The following is a 23,699-nucleotide window of genomic DNA, read 5'->3' as shown; positions in this document are numbered from 1 at the left end:
CAGATCTGACATATGTGTCCAGATACATAGGGTTACTTTATTTTTATATATCTTTTTATTTTTATAGTTTTCATCTGTTTCTTTTCGACATTGATGTACACTTGCGCTATTATTACGATTAAATGTGTTAGTCCGCCAAATACGATTTCTTTCAAAGTGAGGGTGTTTTTGCGATTTTTTATTTGTGCTTCCGCGGCGCTTTTCTGGGCTTTTTGATTTTATCATTTTTGGTAACGGAGTATCAGATAGTTTTGATTTATTTAGTTCACTTTTAACATTTGTTGTCTTTTCTGGAGGGAGGGATTGCAAATATTTGTTTATAAAGTTATTTACTCGTCCTTTGAGGAATATCTTGAAGCTTGAGTTAAAGTTAGCTCTAGAGTGTTGATAAAATATATGTTTGTGTATAAACCTTTGGTTGATCGTGTGTGTTAGTAGTTCCTCCTCACGCTCTTTCGGGACACGGCCATGATGGCGTCGTTTTGATGTAATAAAACTTAAAGGGTCCCTGAGATGGATTTCAAAGTGTTTTTGTTTGTGTCAAAAAACTACTCTATAGTTCTTGTAGAAACAAGTCCAAAAATAGTAAGCATATTCGCTCACGCTAACAAAAGTTATTACCCGGACGAGACAGAACTATTTGTTGGCTCGGCGGCTTGCGATGATGACATAGTCCGACCTTGTCCGAGGCGAAGCACTGATTTCATGGTTGGCCGCCGGAGTGTCCGCGATTTTTGACGGCGGCGGTCGTTGGTTTACGGCGTCGTCGTTACCATGGTTACTTTAGCGAGTGGGTCGCACATGAGACGACGACGCCCTTTTTTTTTTTTAAAGCTGCCTTTTCAGTCCTTACGGACTTTGAGCAGGAGGTACTGGTGATTGCGGAAGTCAACCTTGCATGCGCGAGAGTTTCCGTGAACGGTAACTTATTTTTACCGTCGCTACATAACGATACAGCGGTTAGAATTACCGAGCTCCCTGCGCCTGCGAAATGTACGCTCGCGTCTCGATTAGATTACCATAAAGTTTCCAGAGAATGCCCTCCCCCGAAACATCGCCCACCTCTTTTTACGGGTTAAATATTCAATTTACTGAAAGACGCGCCCACCCCGTAAAATCGATGGCTTTAGCGCCGATGAGTGAACAAAACAAACCCGAATCATCTCTTCATGTGTAGATGCGGTCACTTATTCGTCCTTTCCGCGCTTGACCCAAAAGTTCGCCCGTCTCGAATTTTTTCTTGACATCTCCGCAGTTTTGGTTGGCGGTGCGGCCACCTTTTCGTAGTTTTTCGCACCTGACCCGAAAGTTCGCCCATCTCGTATTTTTCACTTGATATCACTGTACTTAAATTTGGGTGGGCGTTCTTCCGGAACTTTACGGCACAGCAAATGCGCTGCGCTCGGCACTTCATGCAAGCAATCTTAGTTGATGTTGTTTACTACATTCTTGCTAAATGATGATCAGGAGCACGATAAATGACAATTTTTTTCAGAATGAGCGAGCAAAATCTCCGCCCCTACTCCAGCCTCCCACGCTTCCAATGGCTCAGATGCCTTTATGAACTAGCATAGCTCTTTTATGCTTTTAAAAACGTGTTGCGCGAGGTAATATAGGTAACTGCGGAATCATTACAATATATCTTACTCATTTTATATCGAAATATTTCGCGGAGGCGTGAATTCTGATTAATACAATACTTGGTCTTAATTGTTCACACTAGATGGCGGCGTCAACGTCATGTTTTCTATTTTTTAAGCTCTACAGCAGAAGTATACGGCTCTTTTAAAAGAAAATTATTGTATTGTGAGAGTTCAATCTAAAACGTCCAAGATTCAAGCTATTTCAAGCGTAAGGGAACAGTTCTGGGCAACACACTTTTGTGTCATTTGCTTTGAGACAAATGCGCCAGATGTCGCTACTTGGCAGAGCCGGTAAGCCGGAATGCAGAAGCCGCAGAGTGCAATCCTTTCGTTTTCAGCGGCAAACGGCTACTCTTGCTTCATTTAACACGATAAACGGTAAAGCGCGCTAAGGACACTAGGCAACAGGTTCATTCAGAAGGCCGCTGCAGCAAACCACGCTTTCCTGCGATCATGACTTAATGGGAAGCAATGAAATGAAACTCTTTGGCAGGAGTTGTCGTTACGGGATGCGCATGCTCTTCCCCTTGTCGCGACCGGCGCAGAGAATCAGCTGCGACAGCGTTTGGGCTTGAACTGATTTATTCAGCCCGCGTGAGCGCACTTGAGCGTGCGCCTCGTGATCACGAGCAGTGCCCGGCGTCGTCCAAGCGCTGCGTGCCGAGCTCCGCCTTCGTCGTCGGCGCGGCGCTCCCTTGGCGCGCCGTTCGTTACCACCTCATAACTGAAACAACATCGAGGGTACACTCGAAACACAGATGGTGCAAACAGTCCTTTCGGGTACAGCGTCCAAGAAAGCAAATGCAAAGAAAACTGATGATACTCTTACACCAGACACGGAGCGCCATTTTTCTTCCTCCATGCGGAGCGCTGAGCGATCACGCTGCAAGCGTCGTTGCTCCTGCGCTCACTGTATCCTTCCGCCGAAAACGGAGGAGCGTCAAGCTAGGTTTGGCCCGGTGTGTTAGTGCTTTACACCCCGGTATAAAACAAATATGTGCGGCTGTGTAAACGCACACACACACAAAAGATGTTTTTTGTAGCTTTCTGATGTTTTTACGCTCGTAAAAAATTGATTAAATCAAGAGCGCACTAACACGTCACGATTAGTTCAAGAAATAGCCGTTGCGCTCCGATACCATCGACCCCCCCAGAAACCCCATCTCAGGGGCCCTTTAAGGGCCTGGTGTTTTGGGGGTGGATCTAAAGAAGCTAGAGACGCGAGTCAGTCGACCGAACAAGTGCAAACGAGGGCAGACGCAGGGCGACCCTCGCGACCTAAATACATTTAGTTAAGAGCATTTAGGTATTTTGCTGTTTTCGTTTTCATAAGCGACGTGTTTGTTAATTTGCTAATTTGTTGTTAATTTGTTAATTGGTGTGTTAATTTAAAATATTTGTTTGTTAATTTGTTAATTGTTAATTTGTTTGTCAGGCTTTGTTAATTTAAAAGATTAAAATATTTGTTAGTTGGTATGACTTGAATTGTAACCAAATGAAAAACAATAAGAAAATGTTTTTATCACGTTTCATAAACTGGGTACGTTATTCCGGGAACGGACTAAATAGGAAAATACGAAACGGGAGTGTTCTTTCGCCCCGGGTTGAAATGGGAAGGAACAAACGGGAAGGTTGAAATGGTAATGGGTTCAAACGGGAACGGGCCAAGTGGGAAAGGGCAAAACGGGAAGGTCGTTTTGCGCCGGGTTGAAACGGGACGGAACAAGCGGGAAGGGCAAAATGGGAATGGGTTCAAACGGGAACCTCCCGCTTGCTTACAGTGAGTGTATCATGACGCATACAGCGGCTGCAGTCGCAGTTTACGTTACGTTTGACCAGCAATTAGCGATTTCTCAGCAATTAAGGCATCTTTCGGCACTGAATTAACGCTAAAATGGCTTTAAGGAGGTCAGATTTTCGTTTGAAACCAACTTGCTGGTTGCCCTCAGTGTTCCTTTAAGGAGTCCCAGTTGGTTTAGATTAATCTAGCTTTTCATTACATCAGAACTCTGAACATCAGAACTCTGAACTCTGCCTCTAAAGATGAAATTCCCAATTAAATTGTGAACATTGCTGGCCACGAGTGTGTGCTTCGCTTGTTTTATGTATAACGTGTTTTGTCTGTTAGCTTATCACCAGCAATGTCTGAAATGAAAAACTAACTAGCCCCCCTTCGAAGCCTTTGTTACCCCTATCAAAATTAAACTTTTTCCTTCCATTTGTTTCTGTGCTCGAGGAACACAGTCTGTTGTCATTCATTCATTTTGAAGAATGATCCCGGCTGCTGCGGTGGATGCTTTCCTGGCATGGGTGAAAAGCAAAAACGCCCGTGTGTTGATATTTCAGTGCACTTCAAAGATCCCCGGGGGGTCTAAATTAATCCGGTGCCCTCCACTACGGTGCGCCTCTTAGCCCAGGTGTACCTTCAGCACGTTAAACCCCGCAATCACTCAATTTAATAATTTCAAAGAATGTATTGTACGGAATGGCAAGATGTATACTTTGTGTTTGCTCAGAAGTGAAAGTATAAGGCAGCAAGGTAAGAGTGGGGCTTCTTAGTGATTGGCCGTATCGGGCTGTACAAAGTGTTGCATGAGGGCAGTGTAAGGTAGTAATACAGTTGGCCTTGTTTTGTGCGGGTTCACAGCTTGGGCGTCTTAGCGATATGGGACATCCTGCACCCTTTTGGTGGGCCTTCCTTTGATTGAAAGCAAGCCGAGTGAAGCTCTGCCCCCTTTCTCGCTCGCTCGCAGTGGGGCTCCCAGGCGCTGCACAACATGCGCATCGTGCCGCCGGGCTCGGGCATTGTGCACCAGGTGAACCTGGAGTTCCTTGGGCGGGTGGTGTTCCACCAGGACGGCTGGCTCTACCCGGACAGCCTCGTGGGGGCCGACTCGCACACCACCATGATCAACGGCCTGGGCGTGCTCGGATGGGGTGAGCAGGAGCCCCTGGCACGGGCACTGATTGCGCAGCGTGGTGCAGTCTGCCCCACTGCAACTCGCATTTCCAAATTCACAGGCTGATTGACTGGCTGCCTGAGCTCCTTTAGTAACTGCTTTTGTTGGGAAAGGGGAGGAATAGAGAGAGAGAAAAATGCTTTTGGTGAAAAGAGCTGAGATTGGTTTGTAGCGGGGGCCTGCCACAGGCTTGGTGTAGACTTTTGTTTCAGTTTTACCGTGCTTTTATTACATGTGAACATCTGGTTAGATGTTGCGACCATAGTAGTGACTGAGTCAGTGATGTGTACCGTGTTAGCTTAAAAGAGAGCATAGGAAAAATCGTAGTACATGCGTTGTGGGGGAAAGGCAACAGGAGTGTGCCCCTGCAGGTGTTGGGGGCATTGAGGCGGAGGCTGTGATGCTGGGCCAGGCGACCAGCATGCTGCTACCACCCGTGGTCGGTTACCGGCTGACTGGCCGACTGCCGGCCGGTGCCACCTCGACCGACCTGGTGCTCACCATCACCAAGCACCTGCGCCAGGTGGGCGTGGTCGGAAAGTTTGTGGAGTTCTTCGGCCCCGGGGTGGCCCAGCTGTCCATCGCCGACCGGGCAACCGTGTCCAACATGTGCCCCGAGTATGGGGCCACGGTGGGCTTCTTCCCTGTCGACGTCAAGACCCTCGAGTACCTGCGCCAGACCGGTGAGTGGCACCACCACAGCACATGCCCACACAGTTCTTAGGTGCCATGTACTGCTGGGAGAACCAGTTTAACGAGCCCAGAAAAAAACATCAGCAACAGTTGGGTTGTTCGACTAGCTGGCTGATTGGTGTCTGAAAACGCACTCTCCTGGGGTTGTGGCAGTGATAAAGGGACAACAGTCACGAGTGAAGGGACAACAGTCACAAGGGACAACAGCCATAAGAAAACACACTGTACTAGGCAGTGCAATATCCGGGCTAGAAAACCTGGCGATGATGGCTTCTCGGTTATGCTAAAGCCAGAACTGCAAACTTGTGTAAGTGCACCTTATTTCAGCGGAAAATTGTTTGGTTCGCCTCATAGTAAGGGGCATGAATTTGTGTTGTGGATTTGTGTTGTGTGTGGGTTTTTACAGTCGCCTTACGTCTGCAACAAGAACTAATGGCCAGCTATTTACACTTAGCCTCAGATATATTCGGTGTCCCAAAGTGTTATACAGGCTAAATTGTTCCACTAACTGATCAAAGTGACTTGTGTGGGTAACACTGCGCTAGGATCTCTGCAACCGTGCATGTGTGTTGTGTGCTGCGGCAGCTGCATGCGTGTGTTGGTGTTGTTCCACCAGGGCGTGATGAGCTTACGCTGAACTACGCCAAGGCCTACCTGGAAGCCAACCACATGCTCCGGAACTACTCGGATGCCTCTCAAGACCCCGTCTACTCACAGGCAAGTCCAATCTTTGTGCTGCACACTCTCCTGCTTATTGGTCTAAGCCAGCACGTAAAAATGAACGGGTGCCTTGTGCTTGCCCAACAAGCCCTAGAAAGAAGAGTGCTACGGGTAATGCTTATGGATAAGAAAACAGCTTTATATATTAAAAAGTACCGTATTTACTCACGTAATGACCCTCCCTAGTTCTTGAAAATGTACTTTCTTGTTACCTTGCATTAAAAATGCAGCAGGGATAGGAAAGGCACTGTTCAGTATGTTTTTATCTCGGCACGGTTGCTGATGCTGTCGACAATCGCTTCAACTTGATATCATGCCACAGTACGGGCAAGAAAGCATTCCAACAACAACAAAAAAAAAGCGCCCAGCGACACGAGCACCAATGCTGTGGCCCACAATTTAAAAATGGCGCGCTTGCGGAATGCCACCTGCTGAGCACAGTAAACGAACCTTCGTGCGCCTAGCACCACGAAAGCGCTGCGGCATGCGAACAAAGCACCAAACGAACTCTGCGCTCCTTCCATGCCCTGTGCTGTTCCCCGACTTCACCATTAAGGTCCATGGTTTTGTGCTGCTGTGTTCCAACCCTTTTTTCTACTCCTGGTGCACGGCATTTGATGGGCCAGTTCGTGAGCTACACAGCCAGTTTTAAACTAGAGGTGGTGGAGCATGTGTTGATGCACGCGGAAACTGCGTGGCTGGGCGGCACTTCTGTGTTGACCCAGTGCGTGTTCACTACTGGAGAAAACAAGAGGTTTGGGCAATGAACAGGGATCACCACATGTTTGATGGGCCCAAAGAAGGGAAGTCTCTAATGTGGGAAAAGTTTTGGAGTGCCTTGATGGCACGAAGATGGTGCACTGTGGGCCGACAATGAATGTGAAGCTGCAAGCGACTTCAGTGAGGAGGACAGCTCCAATGGCAAGTAGGGGGACCATGGCAAGTAAGGGTCAATGGTGAGTAGGGGGCCACTAGCATGTTGTGAATAAAAAAGTAATTTGGTTACATAATTACCTACGCGTTTTTACTGGAAAGGTCAGGTTCTGACAGCGCTTATCTTAGCATCCTTATTGTCTGAAATTTCAACTTTTAGAATCTGTTGCTACTTTTTCCCGCATAATGAACGATCCCCCCAAATTTATACCGAATTTTCTGAAAAAAAAAAATAATAATAATAAGTGGTTTTCTACACAGTAAATACAGTGAACTCGGAGCTGTGGGAGGAGAGTGGGTACTATAACCTAGCTCAAATTACATTGAGGTAAGGCAGGTCATGTAATGTGGATGATGATGATGGACAACAGGCATTTAACTGAATGCCTACCGGGAGACTGTAAGCAACATATGGGAAGGAAAAGGACATGATGGAGGAATGAAATAACAAATTCGGGGCAAGGAATGTGCTTGGAAAACTTACAATAAGAGTGTTTGGAAGTCACTGCCTCATGATGGTGATGGCTTGTGTACTTATTGGCTCGCTTGTTTAAGCCAATTTTTCTAATGTCAGAACTACCTGTAATCAGGAACAAAAGAAAAAAAGCAAGGTGCGCAGATTTTTTGCAAAGCTGATATATTATGCGGAAAAATCAAACTTACTACTAGTGCATACTGGGCTTTGCAGCAAAACCAAATTTGTGCATTACCACCAGTTTGGCCAGAGAGAAAATAGTTCTCATGAAGGTGTTCAATCACTGTCCAAGAGGGGCTTTGCAGAACTGTAAGATGCCTTTCCAGGCTTGTTTAGGGTTGAGTGTCCCTTCTCTGGAAGAGAGTTCCTGTTGATCTGAGGCCCCCGTGTCCCTGTGCTGCAGGTTGTGGAGTTGGACCTGAGCAGCGTGGTGCCCTCACTCAGCGGACCCAAGCGGCCCCAGGACCGGGTCGCCATGGACACCATGCAGCAGGACTTCAAGGAGTGCCTGGCCGCAAAGGTGGGCTTGTGTGACTTCAATAACCATCAGCGTGGTTTTAACTATGTGCTGGAAGGGAAAGGGCACTCTGGGGGGAACGAGCCTTAGGAAACGATGCTTGTGCTGCTTGCTAGAATAGGCCATTCTCGGGATCCTGAAGCAAGTGGTGGCTAGGCCATGGCACCCAGGTTGCACCCAGCGCACCTTTGTTGGTCTGTCTTGGCAGGTGGGCTTCAAGGGCTTTGGCCTGAAGCCGGAACGACTGTTGGCCAAGGCCGACTTCATGCACGACGGCCAACAGCACACACTGCAGCACGGCTCGGTGGTCATCGCTGCCATCACGAGCTGCACCAACACCAGCAACCCCTCGGTCATGCTGGGTGCCGGTGAGTGTCACTGCCACTACTGCTTGGGTAATTACTGGACCTTGGGTGGCACTGGGCCCTTGGCCACACACTGTTTTAACACGTGTAAAGATGGTGTAGCAGGTACTATACTAGATAGCAGTAAGTGGGTGAGTGGGTGGGTGGCACTTCCTACAGTCAAGGCAGAACTGGGACAGTGACCTGATGCATGCACATCAGAGCACTAGATGGCCTCTCAAAAGGTCACTTTAGACGACTGGTGTTGGTGGAAGGGGTGTGCACCACTGCTGCCGTTGCTGCAGGCCTGCTGGCCAAGAAGGCCGTGGAGCGGGGCCTCGGGGTGGCGCCCTACATCAAGACGAGCCTGTCGCCGGGCAGCGGGGTGGTCACCTACTACCTCCAGGAGGCTGGTGTGGTGCCCTACCTGGAGAAGCTGGGCTTCCACATTGTCGGCTACGGCTGCATGACCTGCATCGGAAACAGCGGGCCCCTGCCCGAGCCAGTGGTCGAGGCCATCGAAAAGGTAGCTGAAGCACAAGTACAGTTGTGAGTGCTCCAGGGTGTGACTAACCCGCGTCCCCCTACTTCGGGATGTCAAGCAATCTGCTGCTCTCGTGCTACAGATAGAGCAGCTTGTACAGTGACTGCCTAGGTTATGACAGGCAGCCGCGTTTTTTTAGCACAGTGCTGCCTAATTCCTATGCTCGGGGACACCTTTCTGTGGCAATGCAGTCAAGGCTACAGAGCCAAACCACGCTGTTTCGCTACGCAGAAGAAAGTAGTTCATCATCATCATCATCATGTAACATAAGCAATTCAAAAATATATACAATCAAACCGGGTTATATCAAACTCACAAAAAAACACCTATCCGTTCGATGTAGGGGATAATTTGGTATAAGCAAGTTAAGGAATTGGACGTTGTAAAAGCACATAGCATTTTTAAAAACACCTTATTGGTGAAACTACCTCACTTTGGCATGAAATAGTCCTGTATCTTCTGCGTGGACAACCTCACTGCTCGAGACAGTATGCACTTCTCCACATTGTCTAAAGTGTCAGGGCAGCTGAGGCCACAATCTTTCACATTTGCGAAGAAGTGCCGGACTAGTGCGAGCGCACCAATCACTTTGGAGGTTGTGGGGCAAGGGATCATCGTTGCTTTCCTTGTTGCGCCCGCTTTCACTTGCACTATGTACGATGTTGGTGATGTAGTCTTCCAAACTCTCTCCCATGGTCGTGACACCATCATCCACTCACCAACTCGCTGACCATTGATCCCGCAATAGCGTCTGGAAATTCCGACAGCTTGCTCCACACTTCAGCAACACCAGCGGTAGCTTCGTTGCACTCCTCAGGATTTTCAGTCATCACCGGCACGCACAAGCCAACAGATTTAAAGCAACTTCGGCTGTTTTTTTTTTTTTTCAGTAACATCTTCCCATAACCTACTTTGACAAGGTGTTCTCGGGAGTCTCATGCCTAATAGAGACGCCGACTTTTCACCAAGTTCGACTCTATTTGCGATTGCCAGCTTCACGGCAAAAGGCAAATTTGGCCACTTCGCGCTCGCTAGAGCCACTAAATACGCCTTTATTTAGGGACACTAGCGCTAGCCACCATAGCTACCCTTCCAAAGAAGGCTCACAGGGTGCGAACAATGCAAATGCGATGAACGAAAAAAAAAAAAAAAAAAAAGTGGCAAGCGGGCCAGGAACATTTTTCACAAGGGGGGGATGCCAACGGCTCGCCCTACACGACATGGTGGTGCAGTCACAGTCATGATAGGGAGAGCAAAAAGGAGAAAGAGCCGCCTGGTGCCTATGAGTGGCCGGCTAAACCCCTTAGAGGGGTGTGCTGGTGGAATTTCTCCTCTTCCTCAAAAGAAAGCCAACTTGGGGGGGGGGGGGGGGGGGGGGGGGGGAGCACTTGTGCGGCATTTGGAGTTCTATATATTGGTTGTCGCTGGTATTTTTGTTTGTTAAGCGTAGTTTCTGCTATATATGCTCATTGTAAATGTACCATGTCCAAAATAGTTCGATATGAAGAATAATTCAATGTAAACCAGTTCGATATTGTCGGGTTCGACTGTAGCCATGGATGTATAATGCCAATAAATTATTAGCCAGAATGTGTAAAATAGAGAGCATGATTTTTTTATATTTTCGGGTTTTTGTGATTGTAGCGTTCGCCACTGGTGTTGCATACGTTTGTTTGAGAAAAGAAAACATGAAGTCGTCATCGACGGCAGCTTCATTTCCATATGGTAGCTCACTACTTCATTCGCACATATTATTTTCAAGCAGGTTGAGAACAATAAGCTGTCAAAACAAATGAAGCAAGTGGTCTGCAACGTGTACGCCCAAGTGAAACTGACGCAACTGAGACTCTCCATTGTTTCTGCAATCAGTCGGTCAGCCAGCTTGCCGGCGTAAGCGAGCGTACTGTCACACGGCTCAAAATGGAGGTTCTGAGTGGTGCACTGAAGTGCCCAATGCTTAAAACATCTTCGTTTGGCAACTGGAAGACCACCTAAAGAAGAGTGCAGTGGCATGATAGTTTCACCCTTCAACGCACTCAACATGATCCAAATGAGATTTGACTTCACTCTGTAACGTGTGCATGATGATGTTTCGGTATACTGTGCCCATGCTATGTAAGCATGCTACATGTCTGTGGTGCTGCCCAGTTTTCAGCTCCAGAAGAGTTTATATATCAGTGCGTACCCTCAAAAGTGCAGCGCTAATGAAATTCACGTCACGTCTTGACGATACATAGTTAGACGGTATCGTACAGTTATTAAGTCGGTGTCAGTCTTAGTTCTTCAGTCAGAGCCTTGGCTTGTGTTGAGAAACAAATGAAGCGTAGGGAAGGGGATGCAAATATGCAAATACTCCTACGTGCCCTGTGATCATGGTTCAGTGCCCTCAACCACAGACCTCATGCAAAGAAATGGACTGTAGCACACAAAGCAGTTAGCTTCCCCCCCCCCCCCCCCCTTCCCTCCTTTGTAGCTTTCTCTCCATTTCCACAGAAGGTTGTCCCCGAGTACAGTTCTCATCATGCTCATTACTGCAGTGCACAGCAACCCATTGACGTCATTTATTGATGTGTGAAGCATGTGTGCACTGTGAGTTTACTGGAGTGCTGCTGGGCATCAAAAGGTTGGTCATGACAATGTAGGTACCGTGAGGAGCAAGCACAACACCTAGTTTGGCTTTACAGCACCCTGATGCTAACTTCTCACTGAATACTCAAATTCCTCACTCCCTTTTCTATTGTTTTTGCTCCTTCGTGCCTGCAAGCTTCCCCAGTGAATGTCAGTCATTTTATCGTTATTTTTTCTGCTCCGCATGACCATTAAGTTCCTTTATCGCTTTCAACGTTGCCATGTGTGAATTGTTGTTCATGTCAGATTGTCATATTACCCGCCGCGGTGGCTCAGTGGCTAAGGCGTTGCGCTACTGAGCACGAGGTCGCGGGTTCGATTCCCGGCTGCGGCGGCCGCTTTTCTGATGGAGGCGAAAAGCAAAAACGCCCGTGTGTACGAGATTTCGGCGCACATTAAAGATCCCCAGGTGGTCAAAATTAATCCGGAGCCCTCCACTACGGCGTGCCTCATCGCCTGTGTTGCGTCGGCGCGTTAAACCCCCCCAATTAATTAATTAATCAGATTGTCATATTCTCAATTGTGGGATGGTTGCAAGCATGGAAAATCCTGCGTGAGTAAGAAGTAAGATGGCAAGTTGGGCTAGTTGGTGCAGATTCAGATTTATGGTGAAAAACAGGGCAAGAAACACAGGGACAAAAAGAAGAGGGGACGACGCACAGCACTGAACTCGCAACTGAAAGTTTATTGGAAAGAAAACACGTATTTATACACAAAAACCATACTATCGCATGAACAGATAACACGGACAAAGCATGTGAGCGACAACAAATTGACATCTTTAAGCAGTGTGGCACGCGACGAAGTTCGGCATCCAAGAAGTTACACAATCTGCTAGCGGATAAGAAATTAAAATTCCTTGTCAAGTAATGACACAGAAGGAGCACTAACGCACTTGCCCTCGTCCCTTCTAATATGGAAAGCCCCTATTATCTCTCAGACATGCTGGTTTGCTGGTTTTTATGTTTGGCTACTACTTTTGTGTCCTTAAAAACAGGGAAACAACCTCTACATTTTTTGCAGTGTTGTGCGACGTGCGAATAGTCATCACCCTTCAAAGAACGTCTATGCTCCATTAGTCGAATGTTAAGGGGGGACGCGGCTTTCAACTTCGGAAAAATGACCAAAACATCGTTTTTTTGAAACCCACATATTCGGCTTCCATGTTTCCTATTCTGTGCGTCTGCAAAGTTTTTACGCTGAAAAGCGTCGCAAAGTGGCATAAAAAAATACTTTTGTCAGGCGCGGTGACAAACTATCAGCTCAAAAGGGCGAAAAAACGGCAATTTTCGGAGCGCTCTATCTCCGCAACGGTGCCACCGGGCGCGGCCATTTTGATATGGTTAGATCGGCCGAGCGATCGTCTTTCCGGTTCCGCTCGTCTCTTGTATCTTCGTTCATTCACAAACGCACAAACGGCAGAAAAGAAACGACGCACAAACGAAGCTAGAAATAGATGCTGAAGCGCTATTGGTCCTCCGGTCGGGGCGCAGAACAACGACCCTTCCTGATTGGATGTCGCGGGCGCAACGCAAGATGGCGGCCGCCTGAGCTGCGTAGCGAGCGGATTGAGTTCATTTTCGCCGCTTCGCTCGGCCGAGTTTCTGTTCAATCTGTGGTATTCAACACGCACGTTATCGCGATGGGAATGCCAGAGATAACGAGCCAGATTACGGGAAGTTGTGTGGCTCGAAAGGCGGAGGTCATCGAACGCTTCGTGGTGCGCGTGACTCTACCGTCGCCAGACCTTGGAGGGTGACGCGGTGTGCGCGCTTGCGATAGCGGTTCGTGAAGTGAACTTTTAGTCGGATTTACGATGTTTACACGCTTAGTTATTGCTGTGTTTTGACTGTGGGCTTGCTAGCCTTGAGAAAGAAACGGTCGACGCGTCAAACGCTGCGGCGCGCACGGCATAGCCGACGCGCATTGGAGCATCACATGACTGGGCAACCGGTTACGATTGAACGCCAGTAGTTGTAATTAATGCCTGCGACGTTAGATTTAATCTTAAAAGCGACCTGACCAGCCATATCAGGTATAATCAAAGTTCGATATGTCGCGGTAAGCGTGCGCTGCGATGCGCGCGAGCCATATCGCCTTTCTTGCGCTACGTTTCCCGTGCACTTGTAATTTTCATGGAAACAGGTTTGAGTTAGTAATATAGGAATAAAAATATGCTCTCTGCGTTAAAAATGTACGTTACTGTGGCAGCATTTCAGTAATTTTTTTAGGGAAATTATTGATACCATTGCTTAGGGCATACTGGCTGTGCTGCGAGAAATATTGGATGCCTTGAATGTCAAAAGTAGTAAAAAAATATGCTCTTGCATTGAAGTTGGGAGTTGTGGAGAATACTCTACCAAGCTTCAAAGTAGCTCATTTTCATCCTTGTGGTATGCAAACTTTTGGCAATGAACACCTGCACATATGAGTACTAAGTTGCTGTGCCAGGCAAGATAAAACATAAAAAAAGCCAAAAATGTTCAAGTTTAAGTAAAAAAAATGCTAAACTTGGTGCCATGGTGACAACACTGCAAAAGGAGGTTGTCCAGTGCGATACAGCCAACCAGCTAACCTACTTTGCATTGAAAGCCCATTGAAACCCATCTTCCCCTCCATTTGGTTTGCAAAGGGGGCATGTACTCTTCACGGAGGAGCTGAAAATGATGTTTTCTGGAAAGAGAAAGGCTGTAAAAGGCACTCCAATTTCAAGGCAAGGCCTTCCAGAAGCCCCATGTTCAAAAGGACATGAAAGGCTGCAACCGTGGCGACTTTTGATAAGTGAAACCTATGTTGCAACTTCGGAAGCCGTTTTCTCAAAACAGTTTTTTTTGCCACCTATGTCGCTTGTACCAGGGATTTCTTCGTGACCACTGGGTCTATTTTGATTCCGTTTCTTGCATTACATTCCTTGATGAACAGTTCAGGTCGTGACACTTTTGGTTTTCCAGATTTGTTTTTTGTGACTTTTTTATTCAAATAGTCGTTCACAGTCGACATGCCTGTTGCACATTAACCTCTAAAAAAATGAAAACTAAAAAATATTGCTTTGTAAAAAAAAAATTCTATAAACTGTCACGACCTCGCCCATTCATTTGGGAATGCAAAGCACTTCGAACAAGTTTTCTATCGTGTTTTATAAGTCGCTCAAGCTCGGTACAAGCGGAACAGAAAGAAAATTTAATAAATAAAAAAGTTATCAAAATATTATCTTGAAATTTTTATAGTGTTATCACAGAAGCATTTCCAGTTGCTGTGCCAATTTTCATCAAAATCCACTCAGAAATAAAAAAGTTGATTTTGAAAGCCACGTCCCCCCTTAAGGCATCGGCCCGTTTGGCTGATATAAACTTGACCGCAGACAAAAGGAATCACATACACCGCACCAACACTACAAGGCACAAAACTTGACACAGGTTTTACTCCACAGCTTCCATGTGTGGCTATACCTGCCAACCTCCTATCTACCGCGCTACATATCTTTCCTAATTTGTGGGGCACCGAGCAACGGGCAACGGCCTGCTACATTTTTTAGGCCATGGGACAACACATGCACATATGACATGACCGAGAAGTCTTTTTTCTTTGACTCTGTACCTCTACCCGCTACGGAACCAGATTTCACCCACATTTTTACTTTGTCAACAGCAAGAGGCATCACATGCTTGCTGTACCCGGCCTACGTCAGCCTGGCTACTTGTTCAGAAAAGCTGTTGGCATACTGATGGACACATGATTTGGCGAAAACGCAGCGTGAGGAAGAAACAGCTATTCCAGTCTTAACAATCTTGGAATGCCCTGAATCGAAATTGAGCACCAGCTTCCTGGACCTAGGGCTATACATCCAACAAACATGTCTTCTTTCAATAAACAACTTCAGGTCCAAGGACTGAATCTGCTTTTCTTTTGGGAGCTCGAACGTAAATTTGATGCCTAAGCCGCACTCCTTAAAGATTTTCATTACGTCAGGTACCCTGCGGACGACATGACAAGGTTCTGTAAAAACTAGAAAATCATCAACATACTTAAACACTCTTGTGCACACCCCGCCTAATTAAGTTTTTTTCCAGAGTTCTGTCAACTTTTGCCAGAAAAATACTGCTGAGCACTGGGGCCACCTTTGAACCTATGCAAAATCCACTTTTTTGTGTAGACCCCATTTCACCACTTAACAAGGGTGGAATTAAGATAAAACAAAAGAATCTCAAGGAAGCTGCTAACCAGTACACCACTATTGCTCATGAACTTTATTTCATCGTTGTCTTCAGTTATACATTCCCTGGTGGTTGTTAGAAGTTTTTCATGCGGAATGGCGTAATACAAATCTTCTACGTCCCCGCTGAACACTTGACAAGCAGTAAGTAAGAAAAGAGTAAGAAGAACTTGCTGCTGGGCGAGTTGGTGTGACCTTTGCGACTTTGTGACATGGCTGAAGCGCTAAAAAATGGACGAACATAAGAAAGATGACAGGACAGGCACTAGCTATCAACTGGTTTTATCAACCGGCTAACTGCCAACTGGTGTAAGTGGTAATATTAGCTGGTGCCTGCTGACATTTGCATGGTAGAGAAAGTTATAACCAAAACATTTGTTTGGAAAAAAAGCTGTCCAAGTTTGTCTAAAAAAAAAAAACATGAAGAATAGAACATTGTCTTGGAAACAGCTAAATCTGGGTCAACTATAGAAACGTCATGCCAAATATTTATTAATATCTGAATTCTCATTCTTTCATTTCATAGTTGGTGGATATTTAAAGGATCTGGTATCACGCAGATTAGCTGGACATGTCTGTCAAAAGTAACAAGAATCAGGGGTTTCACAGCGTAGCTTACTTTTTGATGATTACAAAATGGCAGATTTTCAAAATAATGTGTTGTGGTGCCGCGTTACATGGTCAGGAGCAATAAACACGTTTCACTTGTACTGAAGGTGGCTGTGCTGTTTTGGAAAGCTCAGTATATAGCATCACAACGTCGGGCTAAACCTGGCATGGCTGTTTAACCCGGAATATTGCTAGCTGTACTTCAAGTAGTGGATTTTGTCCGCAATGCAAACAAAACAAAAGTGACTAAAAGTGGACACGTACGACATTGAAATTGTAAGTTGAAAGAAGCCTAGTTTCTTTTTATAGACCACTGTTATTTGGTCATGTTCCTGAGAAAGAGAAGTACCGAATGCCCGTGTGAGTGTTGCGAGACGGTTTCTCCCTCCTGGGTGGCCATGCGCAGGGGGACCTGGTGGCTGTGGGCATCCTTTCTGGGAACCGCAACTTTGAGGGCCGTGTGCACCCCAACACGCGGGCCAACTACCTGGCCTCCCCACTGCTCGTGGTGGCCTACGCCATTGCGGGCACGGTGGACATTGACATCAACAAGGATCCCCTCGGTGAGCACTCTCCTCCTCTCTGCGGGGGCATTTCCAACTTTGTCTAGTTGCTAGCTTCCTCTGCCACTCAAAAAGCTGGTATTTAATAAATGCATTCTCCCAGTAAGGATGTACGGGGCAGGAGCTTGGGGTCTCACTGAATGGCTCGAAAGGAAACTTAGATCGGCACAATGGGCTATGGAAAGAAGAATGCTAGGGGTGGCGCTTAGGGATAGGAAAGCAGCTGCGTGGATTAGGGAACAGACTCAGGTGGAAGACATTCTAGCTCAAAATTAAGCGAAGGAAATGGGCATGGGCCGGTCACATCATGCGCATGGGGAACAACGAGTGGACCTTCCGTTTAACTCATTCCTTACGGTGCCATGGGCCATCGGATACGGAGTTCCGATAATTTCAAAAGTCCTGCGAGAGCTAAAAATGACGCCTTGCGGGCAACTAACGCTGTCTGGCATATTTATTGGCAACTCCTTTGCCGATTTCATTATCGTTTGTTTACATTTCGTGTATGGAGACGGCATCGAGAGTAAAATTTGAACCTGCGATAGCGGCTAGTTGTGCGAAAATGGTGCCCCTTCCACGACGCGCTCCGCAAAGGCGGACGGCTATTGCAGGGTGAAAGAGAATTACGATTATTTTAGCAGTTTGTTGCTACCTGTTTTGTTATGACAAGGTTTGGCTGTCTTTATTACGTGTGAGCAGTGCCATACATGTGGCCCTGAACAATAGATGGTTACTCTCGAACATGATGTTTGCTGTGGTGATAAAAAAACAAAGTCACAAACTCAGTTCAAGCTGCTAATGTTCTCGTGCTAAAAATGCTTCTGCGTTCTGCTTGTGGCGTTGTCTGGGAACATATTAGGAGGTTCTTGGAATGCACAGAATCTAAATGTATACAGCAGCATGTCGTAATCATTGATAAGCTTGTTTTCCAGGTGGCATTTAGGGCAGGAAGGGGTGCGAGGGGCAAGGGGGGAAGGTTGTTTTAGGGAGCCTGGAACGGCCACAGCTTAACTGCATTTTCATTGTGCAGGCTGTGGGTCAGACGGCAAGCCGGTTTACCTGCGGGAGATCTGGCCCTCGAGGGAAGAAATCCAGGTCAGTCCCTCAGAGATTGGCACTGCATCATCAGAGCAGTGTGCTGTTGTATTTGTGCGGGCAAGTTTCAGAGAAAGCTTCAGAAATTTGCCCATGGCACACATTTCAGTTTGCTTATAAATCACTGTTGTTTGCAATCTGAATGTCACATAACACAGACTGTAGCATCTCGTCCCACTCACTGTTTGATGCTTTTCACTGAAACTAACAAGCTTCTTGAAGCGTGCGCAGCCTGTGACAGACAGGATTGCACTTTCTGGCTCAGGCTCTGCTTGGGGGACACTTGAGCACTGTTGGCTTTGATCTGCTACTGAACAGGCAAATATTGCCATTGTGTGGGAAACGAGGGCCAGAGAGTATGCTATCTTCGTAGCGTTGCAATTTTAGGTGCCTTATGAAAGCATTTCTTACATTATACTGAACTTCACTGTATTACACTATACAGTCTAGCCCACTTATAACAACATCCAAGTGCCAAGGAAATGCCAATTTATAACCGATAATTGTTATAAGCGGGTGGCAAAAAAAAAAAAGATGAAGCAGCGCTCAAAACATTTTATTCGCATGCAAGCAAGGTCGTACTACTACTTATTTGTGGAAAAGAAGCCATACTCAATCAGCTTTGTTTGCCACTCGTGAAGCTGGCGCATAGCTTTTTCAAGAGCATCTATAGGGGTTCCACCTAGCTGAGCTAACGGTGCTTGGCGGAAACGAAGTCCCCGAGGGACTGTGTCATGTGTTGAGCCTCCTGAGAAGACACTACCTGAGTGTGCTGCGCAACCACGTCGTCAGAGTCATCACTGTCACTGCTGTCCGCGGCACATATCCCTGCAGCAATTGCCTCTTCAGTTTCCAAAACATCGGCCCCAACGTCCCTTCTGTGGAAAAATGGAGGCAGTTGAAGAGGCACACAGTCAAATTCAAAAAGCAGTGCGCACGTGACGCAACAAGCGAACATGCGATTGCATGCAAGCGAGTGGCGCCGCAATGTCGCGAGCGGGCGCAGCGATGATGTGAGGGGTTTCGGAAGGAAAACTGCTCTCCTCCTCTCTTCACTTCCTTATAAGTGGCCCAGTCGACTCGTTTTCTGAGGGGTGGAAGGGACGTGAACGCATCGCGGCTCGCGGCGCATGTCGTTGGCGCAATGAGCCAGTGGCAGCTCACATTTTCAGCGCATGCTGGAACCAGATTCAATTGTTATATCCGATATTGTGGCTCTGAAGCATTGCACCATTGTACCATTTTACCATAGACCGCATACAAAAGTGGACGGTGCCATGGTTGTTTATCGTTATAGCCTATATACTGGAGGGGAACTAAAAATAGTCCGAATAAAAGAGCAGTCTGAAAAATCCGCGAGTCATTAGTCCTATGGGACAACTGGCGAGCAAGTGCGAGTTTTGGAGCCGGAAAAAACGGTCAGCCACTGCATTGTTATAAACGTTATCGTTATGAGTGGACTCGACTGTACTGGATTGCACTGGTGCAGTAACAAGCGTTACTCTAGTGTGCGTGCATTTTCTCAATTGAAGAATGGAGTGCTTGCTGTTAATAGGCTGCCTCAAGTGTGGTAAGTACCAGGGCGTGTTTTCGGGACGTGGGCACTGGCCGGGGGAAATGAGGTGGGGAACGACGAGTCAGGTGCATCAGTCAATCGAGAGAGAGAGCTGTTCTAAGGTCATGAATGAGAAAAGTCGTCTGCACTGAGCCGCTGTTAGCTTAGCTACTTGGCTGCCTGTAGCAAAACATTTGCAGGAGGCTGAAAATGCTGTGGTCAGTTGCTGGAGCCTCGCCTCACTTGTGCTTCCCATTCCAGGCTGTTGAAAGCGAGCATGTGCTGCCAAGCATGTTCAAGGAAGTGTACGCCAAGGTGGAGGTAAGAGCCTGTCCTTCACGGTCCCCCTTCTTTCTTTGCTTTTCTACTTCATATTTTTCAAATGCTTCAATTAATGCTTTTGTTTTCATCTGCTAAAGCTGCTAGTTAAAAATGTGCCACAGAACACAAAAAGAGATAAACTTTCTTCGAGGTGAGACTTTCTGGCACTTACTAGCAGCCGTTGCATCAGTGGCCATCTTGTCATCCTCCTTGTGGCACATTCGTAAATCTTCACAAGGAAAAGCCACTATCACACCGAAACCCAATCTGTAATCTTAAAAGCTGCATACTAAATTACGGTGGCAGAACATTTCCTGGGAGTGCCGCAACAACCTTAAAATAGGCCTGCACACCTGTTGATAGTGTGCCCCTGATGCCCAATGAATGCAGTAGGGAAGGATCAGGGACTGGACTGTTATCATGCAACAGCCAAAAGTGCAGGACCCAAAACATACCTGCTGCAGTTGTGGCATAGGGAAGGATCAGGGACTGGACTGTTATCATGCAACAGCCAGAAGTACAGGACCGAAGACATACCTGCTGTAGTTGTGGCATACTGCTTGTGTCCGTGCCTGTCTTTTGCCTCCAATTGATTCATGAAGTGTGGCAGTGTGAGAGCTGATTGTGCCCTCTGCAGACTGGCAGCAAGCACTGGCAGGCTCTGGATGCTCCCATCTCCCTTCTCTACCCATGGGATTCCAAGTCCACGTACATCAAGTGTCCGCCCTTCTTCGATGCCATGGTGAGCAGCAGAGGCCAATCATGCTGATGCTCAGGCCTTTTTCTCCCCTCAGCCAGTAGTTACTCCAGATGTAGTGCCGCATGACCTCTTTAAACTGCAAAGTGGTGACGTGGGAACCACTCGCAACATTGTTGGCTAAACTTATTCTCTTCATCACTGCCATGGGTAGTCTGTTTTGGCAGTCGTGAGATATAACTTGAACTTGCATATCCACTCTGACCACTGAGTGGCCAGCTTTGGGGCATCTTCAAGGAGTAGCGGTGAGTTGCAATAGCTGCTATGATACCAGTAAAAGCAGTCTCAGTAAATGGTGAGCAGCCAGATGGGTTCAAAGGGGTGCAGCAAGTCTGCTGTTGGCACCAGCAATTTTGTCACAAGTGAAAACACTAGGACGGTCCTGTTTTAACTACGCCAAATGCAATAGTAGTGCTGATGATGGCTGGAGCTGGTGGGAGCGTGATGGCTTAAAATCAGTGAAAAGGTACGTTCTGTCATTGAAACATTAATTTAAAATGCTGGGAATAAGCCAACCTTTTCTCGTACTTTTATCTGCAGCTTACGAGTTATCAAAAGAGTGCTTGCAAAATATTGCATTCCACCTTGGAATATTTAATGCGCTGTCACTCACTAAGTCCTGTATGGGGTGACTTTTGCCTCTCGACTTTTCCCATTTTTTCTCCAAACTTTTATTTTATGGGGTAAACTTGCTGCAGTATCCTTGAATGCACCGCTCAAATTCGAATAATTCTTGCTGTATTTCAAAGGTTTTATGTTGGCTAGTGCACTCAAATACCGAAAAAAAAAATGTTTTCTTAATTATATATCGGTTGTGAGTTTGACAAAAGCATGAGTAATTTTTACTTGACACATATTGTCGTAATTTTTGTAACAACAAAGCTAAGATCATATGAGTGGTATCCCAAGCAGTCGACATGCTCGGCCTGTAGTTTCCACCTAACCTAACCTAACCTAACCTAACCTAACCTAACCCACCCCTACCCAGCCTTGTTCATTCTTGTCCTTGTAGGATACTAAGACATGATGCAAGCCAGTACTTATTGTTTAGGCTATAAAACATTTGAGCACAGTGGTTTGGTTTAACAGGTTAGGTATATAACTTTGAACTTGCACCACATAGGTGAATACTGGCTGCACATTCTTTTTCATCATACCAAAGGAGGTAAAAAAATAAAAATGGATTTGTGATCCGGTTCTCAGCTTCAGTTTGAGTTGTCGATCAGCCAGCATTCGCGCTGCTGTTGCCTGGTTTTTCGTGTAATAGGGTGATCCAGCGGTGCTGCCCTTGTGTTCTTCACAGATGCATCACAATCTTAGCGTTACGTGGTAGTGATTCCCTTAGGGAACCTCGCTACACGTCAGCAGCTAGGGCTGAAGAGGGCCTGCTCTCTGTGATTTCAGGAGCGTGAGCCCAAGCCAACGCTGTCCATTGACGGTGCCTACGTGCTACTGAACCTGGGCGACTCGGTCACCACGGACCACATCTCGCCAGCCGGCAGCATTGCTCGCAACAGCCCAGCGGCCCGATACCTGGCGGCCCGGGGGTACGTTCTCTGCCTCGGTGAACATTAGCAGCTTGGCACTTCCCGGTGCTTTGTGCAAATGGAGCGTCTACGGCGTTACATTCGGTGGCACAGTGGGGCTCAACTTGAAAGTGGAGGGGAGGTTGCAGTAGTGCGGCGTAACATTCATAGATAAAGTTGGCAGTCCCTAGACAAAGCATCTGGATGGTATCAAGGTAGCATTCAATGAACTCGACTGCTCAGAGCCAATGTCTCAACTCACTGGGGGATTGGATTGGGTGGGTTAGTACCAGTTTACCCTTGCAACGTCCCACCTCTGCTGTCTCAGTCCCGTGTCCAGCTGTTGTTTGATTGCCATATTTATAGCAGGATGGGGGTAAGATACGGCTAAAGTGGCTGTGCTCTAAGTTAGCCATGTAATGGTAACATCATGAAGAATTTGGCAGAGTCCTTATGTTATTACTGTGTGTGTAGTATGTAAAAGTAATTGTTAAAAAATCTGAAGGTGATGCTCTGATTAGGCCAGAATGAGAGACATAATTAAAGGTCTTGAAAAGAATTGACCAGGAGGGCTGTCACCATGGGAAAAAAGGGTTGGGAGGGCAGGATATGTCACATGGTCGTGCTAAAGGTGCTAACCACTCAAGTAGTAAATCAGAAAAGGCTTAATTTTCTCCTCTCGAATAAAGATGAGAGCAGCCTTTATTAATCACCTTGGACAGACGTCGTAAACATACAGTTCAGGGTTCGTACAGGTCCTTGAAAACCCTTGAAATTGAAAATTGTGTTTTCAAGGGCCTTGAAAGTCTGGAATTTTTTCCTTCTCCTTGAAAACTCTTGATTTCTTTGGATAACAAAGACCAGACCCGATTATGTGACCAGGTTTCGTGACTTTTATCAACACTCCCAATCCCCAAAACATGCTTTTTACAATTTAAAGTTAGCTTCAGAGCACAGGCGTGCTGCTTTACACATTGGCTCGTGCGGAACGAAATCCCTGCATCGGACGAGGGAGAAATTAGCATAGGTCCCCTTCCAATTTTCTATACTGCTTTCTGCATTGCCTCATCCTGTTATTCATTTTACATATCTTCCCGTTTCTTTTCCCCAGTACGTTTTGAATACTAATGGTGCTGACACTCCAGGGTGAAATAAAAGTGAGTGCAGATAAGCAAAACTCTGAATGTGCGAACAAAGTGCATCTAGCTCCCAAGTGTTACTGGAATATATTATTTTGATGGGTGTGTTGGTGGGCAGAGCCAGTAGAGTCATCAATCCCCTCCCCCTTAATGAACACAGAAATTTGGGAGACGAGAATGGCAGGGGTGTTAAGTTATGTTCCTCGCTATCCGAGACTGTGTATTAAAAACATTTGCAGAGCTCGAAAAAGTTCAAGATTGTATAGCTTTTGTAAAGCTCCCTCAGTATTACTGTGGGTGGGGCTAAACTTGGCCACTTCCAAAGGGCGAAGCTGTTCCAAAGAGCTCTTTCTTGAGGTCACTTTTTAAGATGTAAAGAAGCAAACATTTAGCGTGTGAAAACAGCAGTGAAACGTTAGTATACGTGCTCCCCTGTACCCTTAAAAACGCCTTGGCAGGGCCTT

The 23,699-nt window shown here is 46.6% G+C and overlaps 1 protein-coding gene across 2 annotated transcripts in view; it reads left to right on the top strand.

The window, feature by feature from the left end:
* LOC144178406 (cytoplasmic aconitate hydratase-like) overlaps positions 1 to 23,699 on the top strand; it is a 59,109-nt gene that overhangs the window by 16,350 nt on the left and 19,060 nt on the right. For both annotated transcript variants that reach the window (XM_077706235.1, XM_077706237.1), the window contains 11 exons: positions 4,397 to 4,580; positions 4,975 to 5,286; positions 5,913 to 6,013; positions 7,828 to 7,944; positions 8,150 to 8,309; positions 8,591 to 8,811; positions 16,686 to 16,842; positions 17,873 to 17,937; positions 19,754 to 19,813; positions 20,451 to 20,555; positions 21,975 to 22,117. In XM_077706235.1, coding sequence (XP_077562361.1) covers positions 4,397 to 4,580; positions 4,975 to 5,286; positions 5,913 to 6,013; positions 7,828 to 7,944; positions 8,150 to 8,309; positions 8,591 to 8,811; positions 16,686 to 16,842; positions 17,873 to 17,937; positions 19,754 to 19,813; positions 20,451 to 20,555; positions 21,975 to 22,117 — 1,625 coding nt within the window. The remainder of the gene's footprint in view (positions 1 to 4,396; positions 4,581 to 4,974; positions 5,287 to 5,912; positions 6,014 to 7,827; positions 7,945 to 8,149; positions 8,310 to 8,590; positions 8,812 to 16,685; positions 16,843 to 17,872; positions 17,938 to 19,753; positions 19,814 to 20,450; positions 20,556 to 21,974; positions 22,118 to 23,699) is intronic.

Source organism: Haemaphysalis longicornis, unplaced genomic scaffold (assembly GCF_048455015.1).
Source record: "Haemaphysalis longicornis isolate Haplotype H1 unplaced genomic scaffold, Haemaphysalis longicornis Haplotype H1 scaffold_4, whole genome shotgun sequence".
NCBI lineage: Eukaryota > Metazoa > Arthropoda > Arachnida > Ixodida > Ixodidae > Haemaphysalis > Haemaphysalis longicornis.
This window is presented reverse-complemented; position numbering and strand designations above follow the sequence as displayed.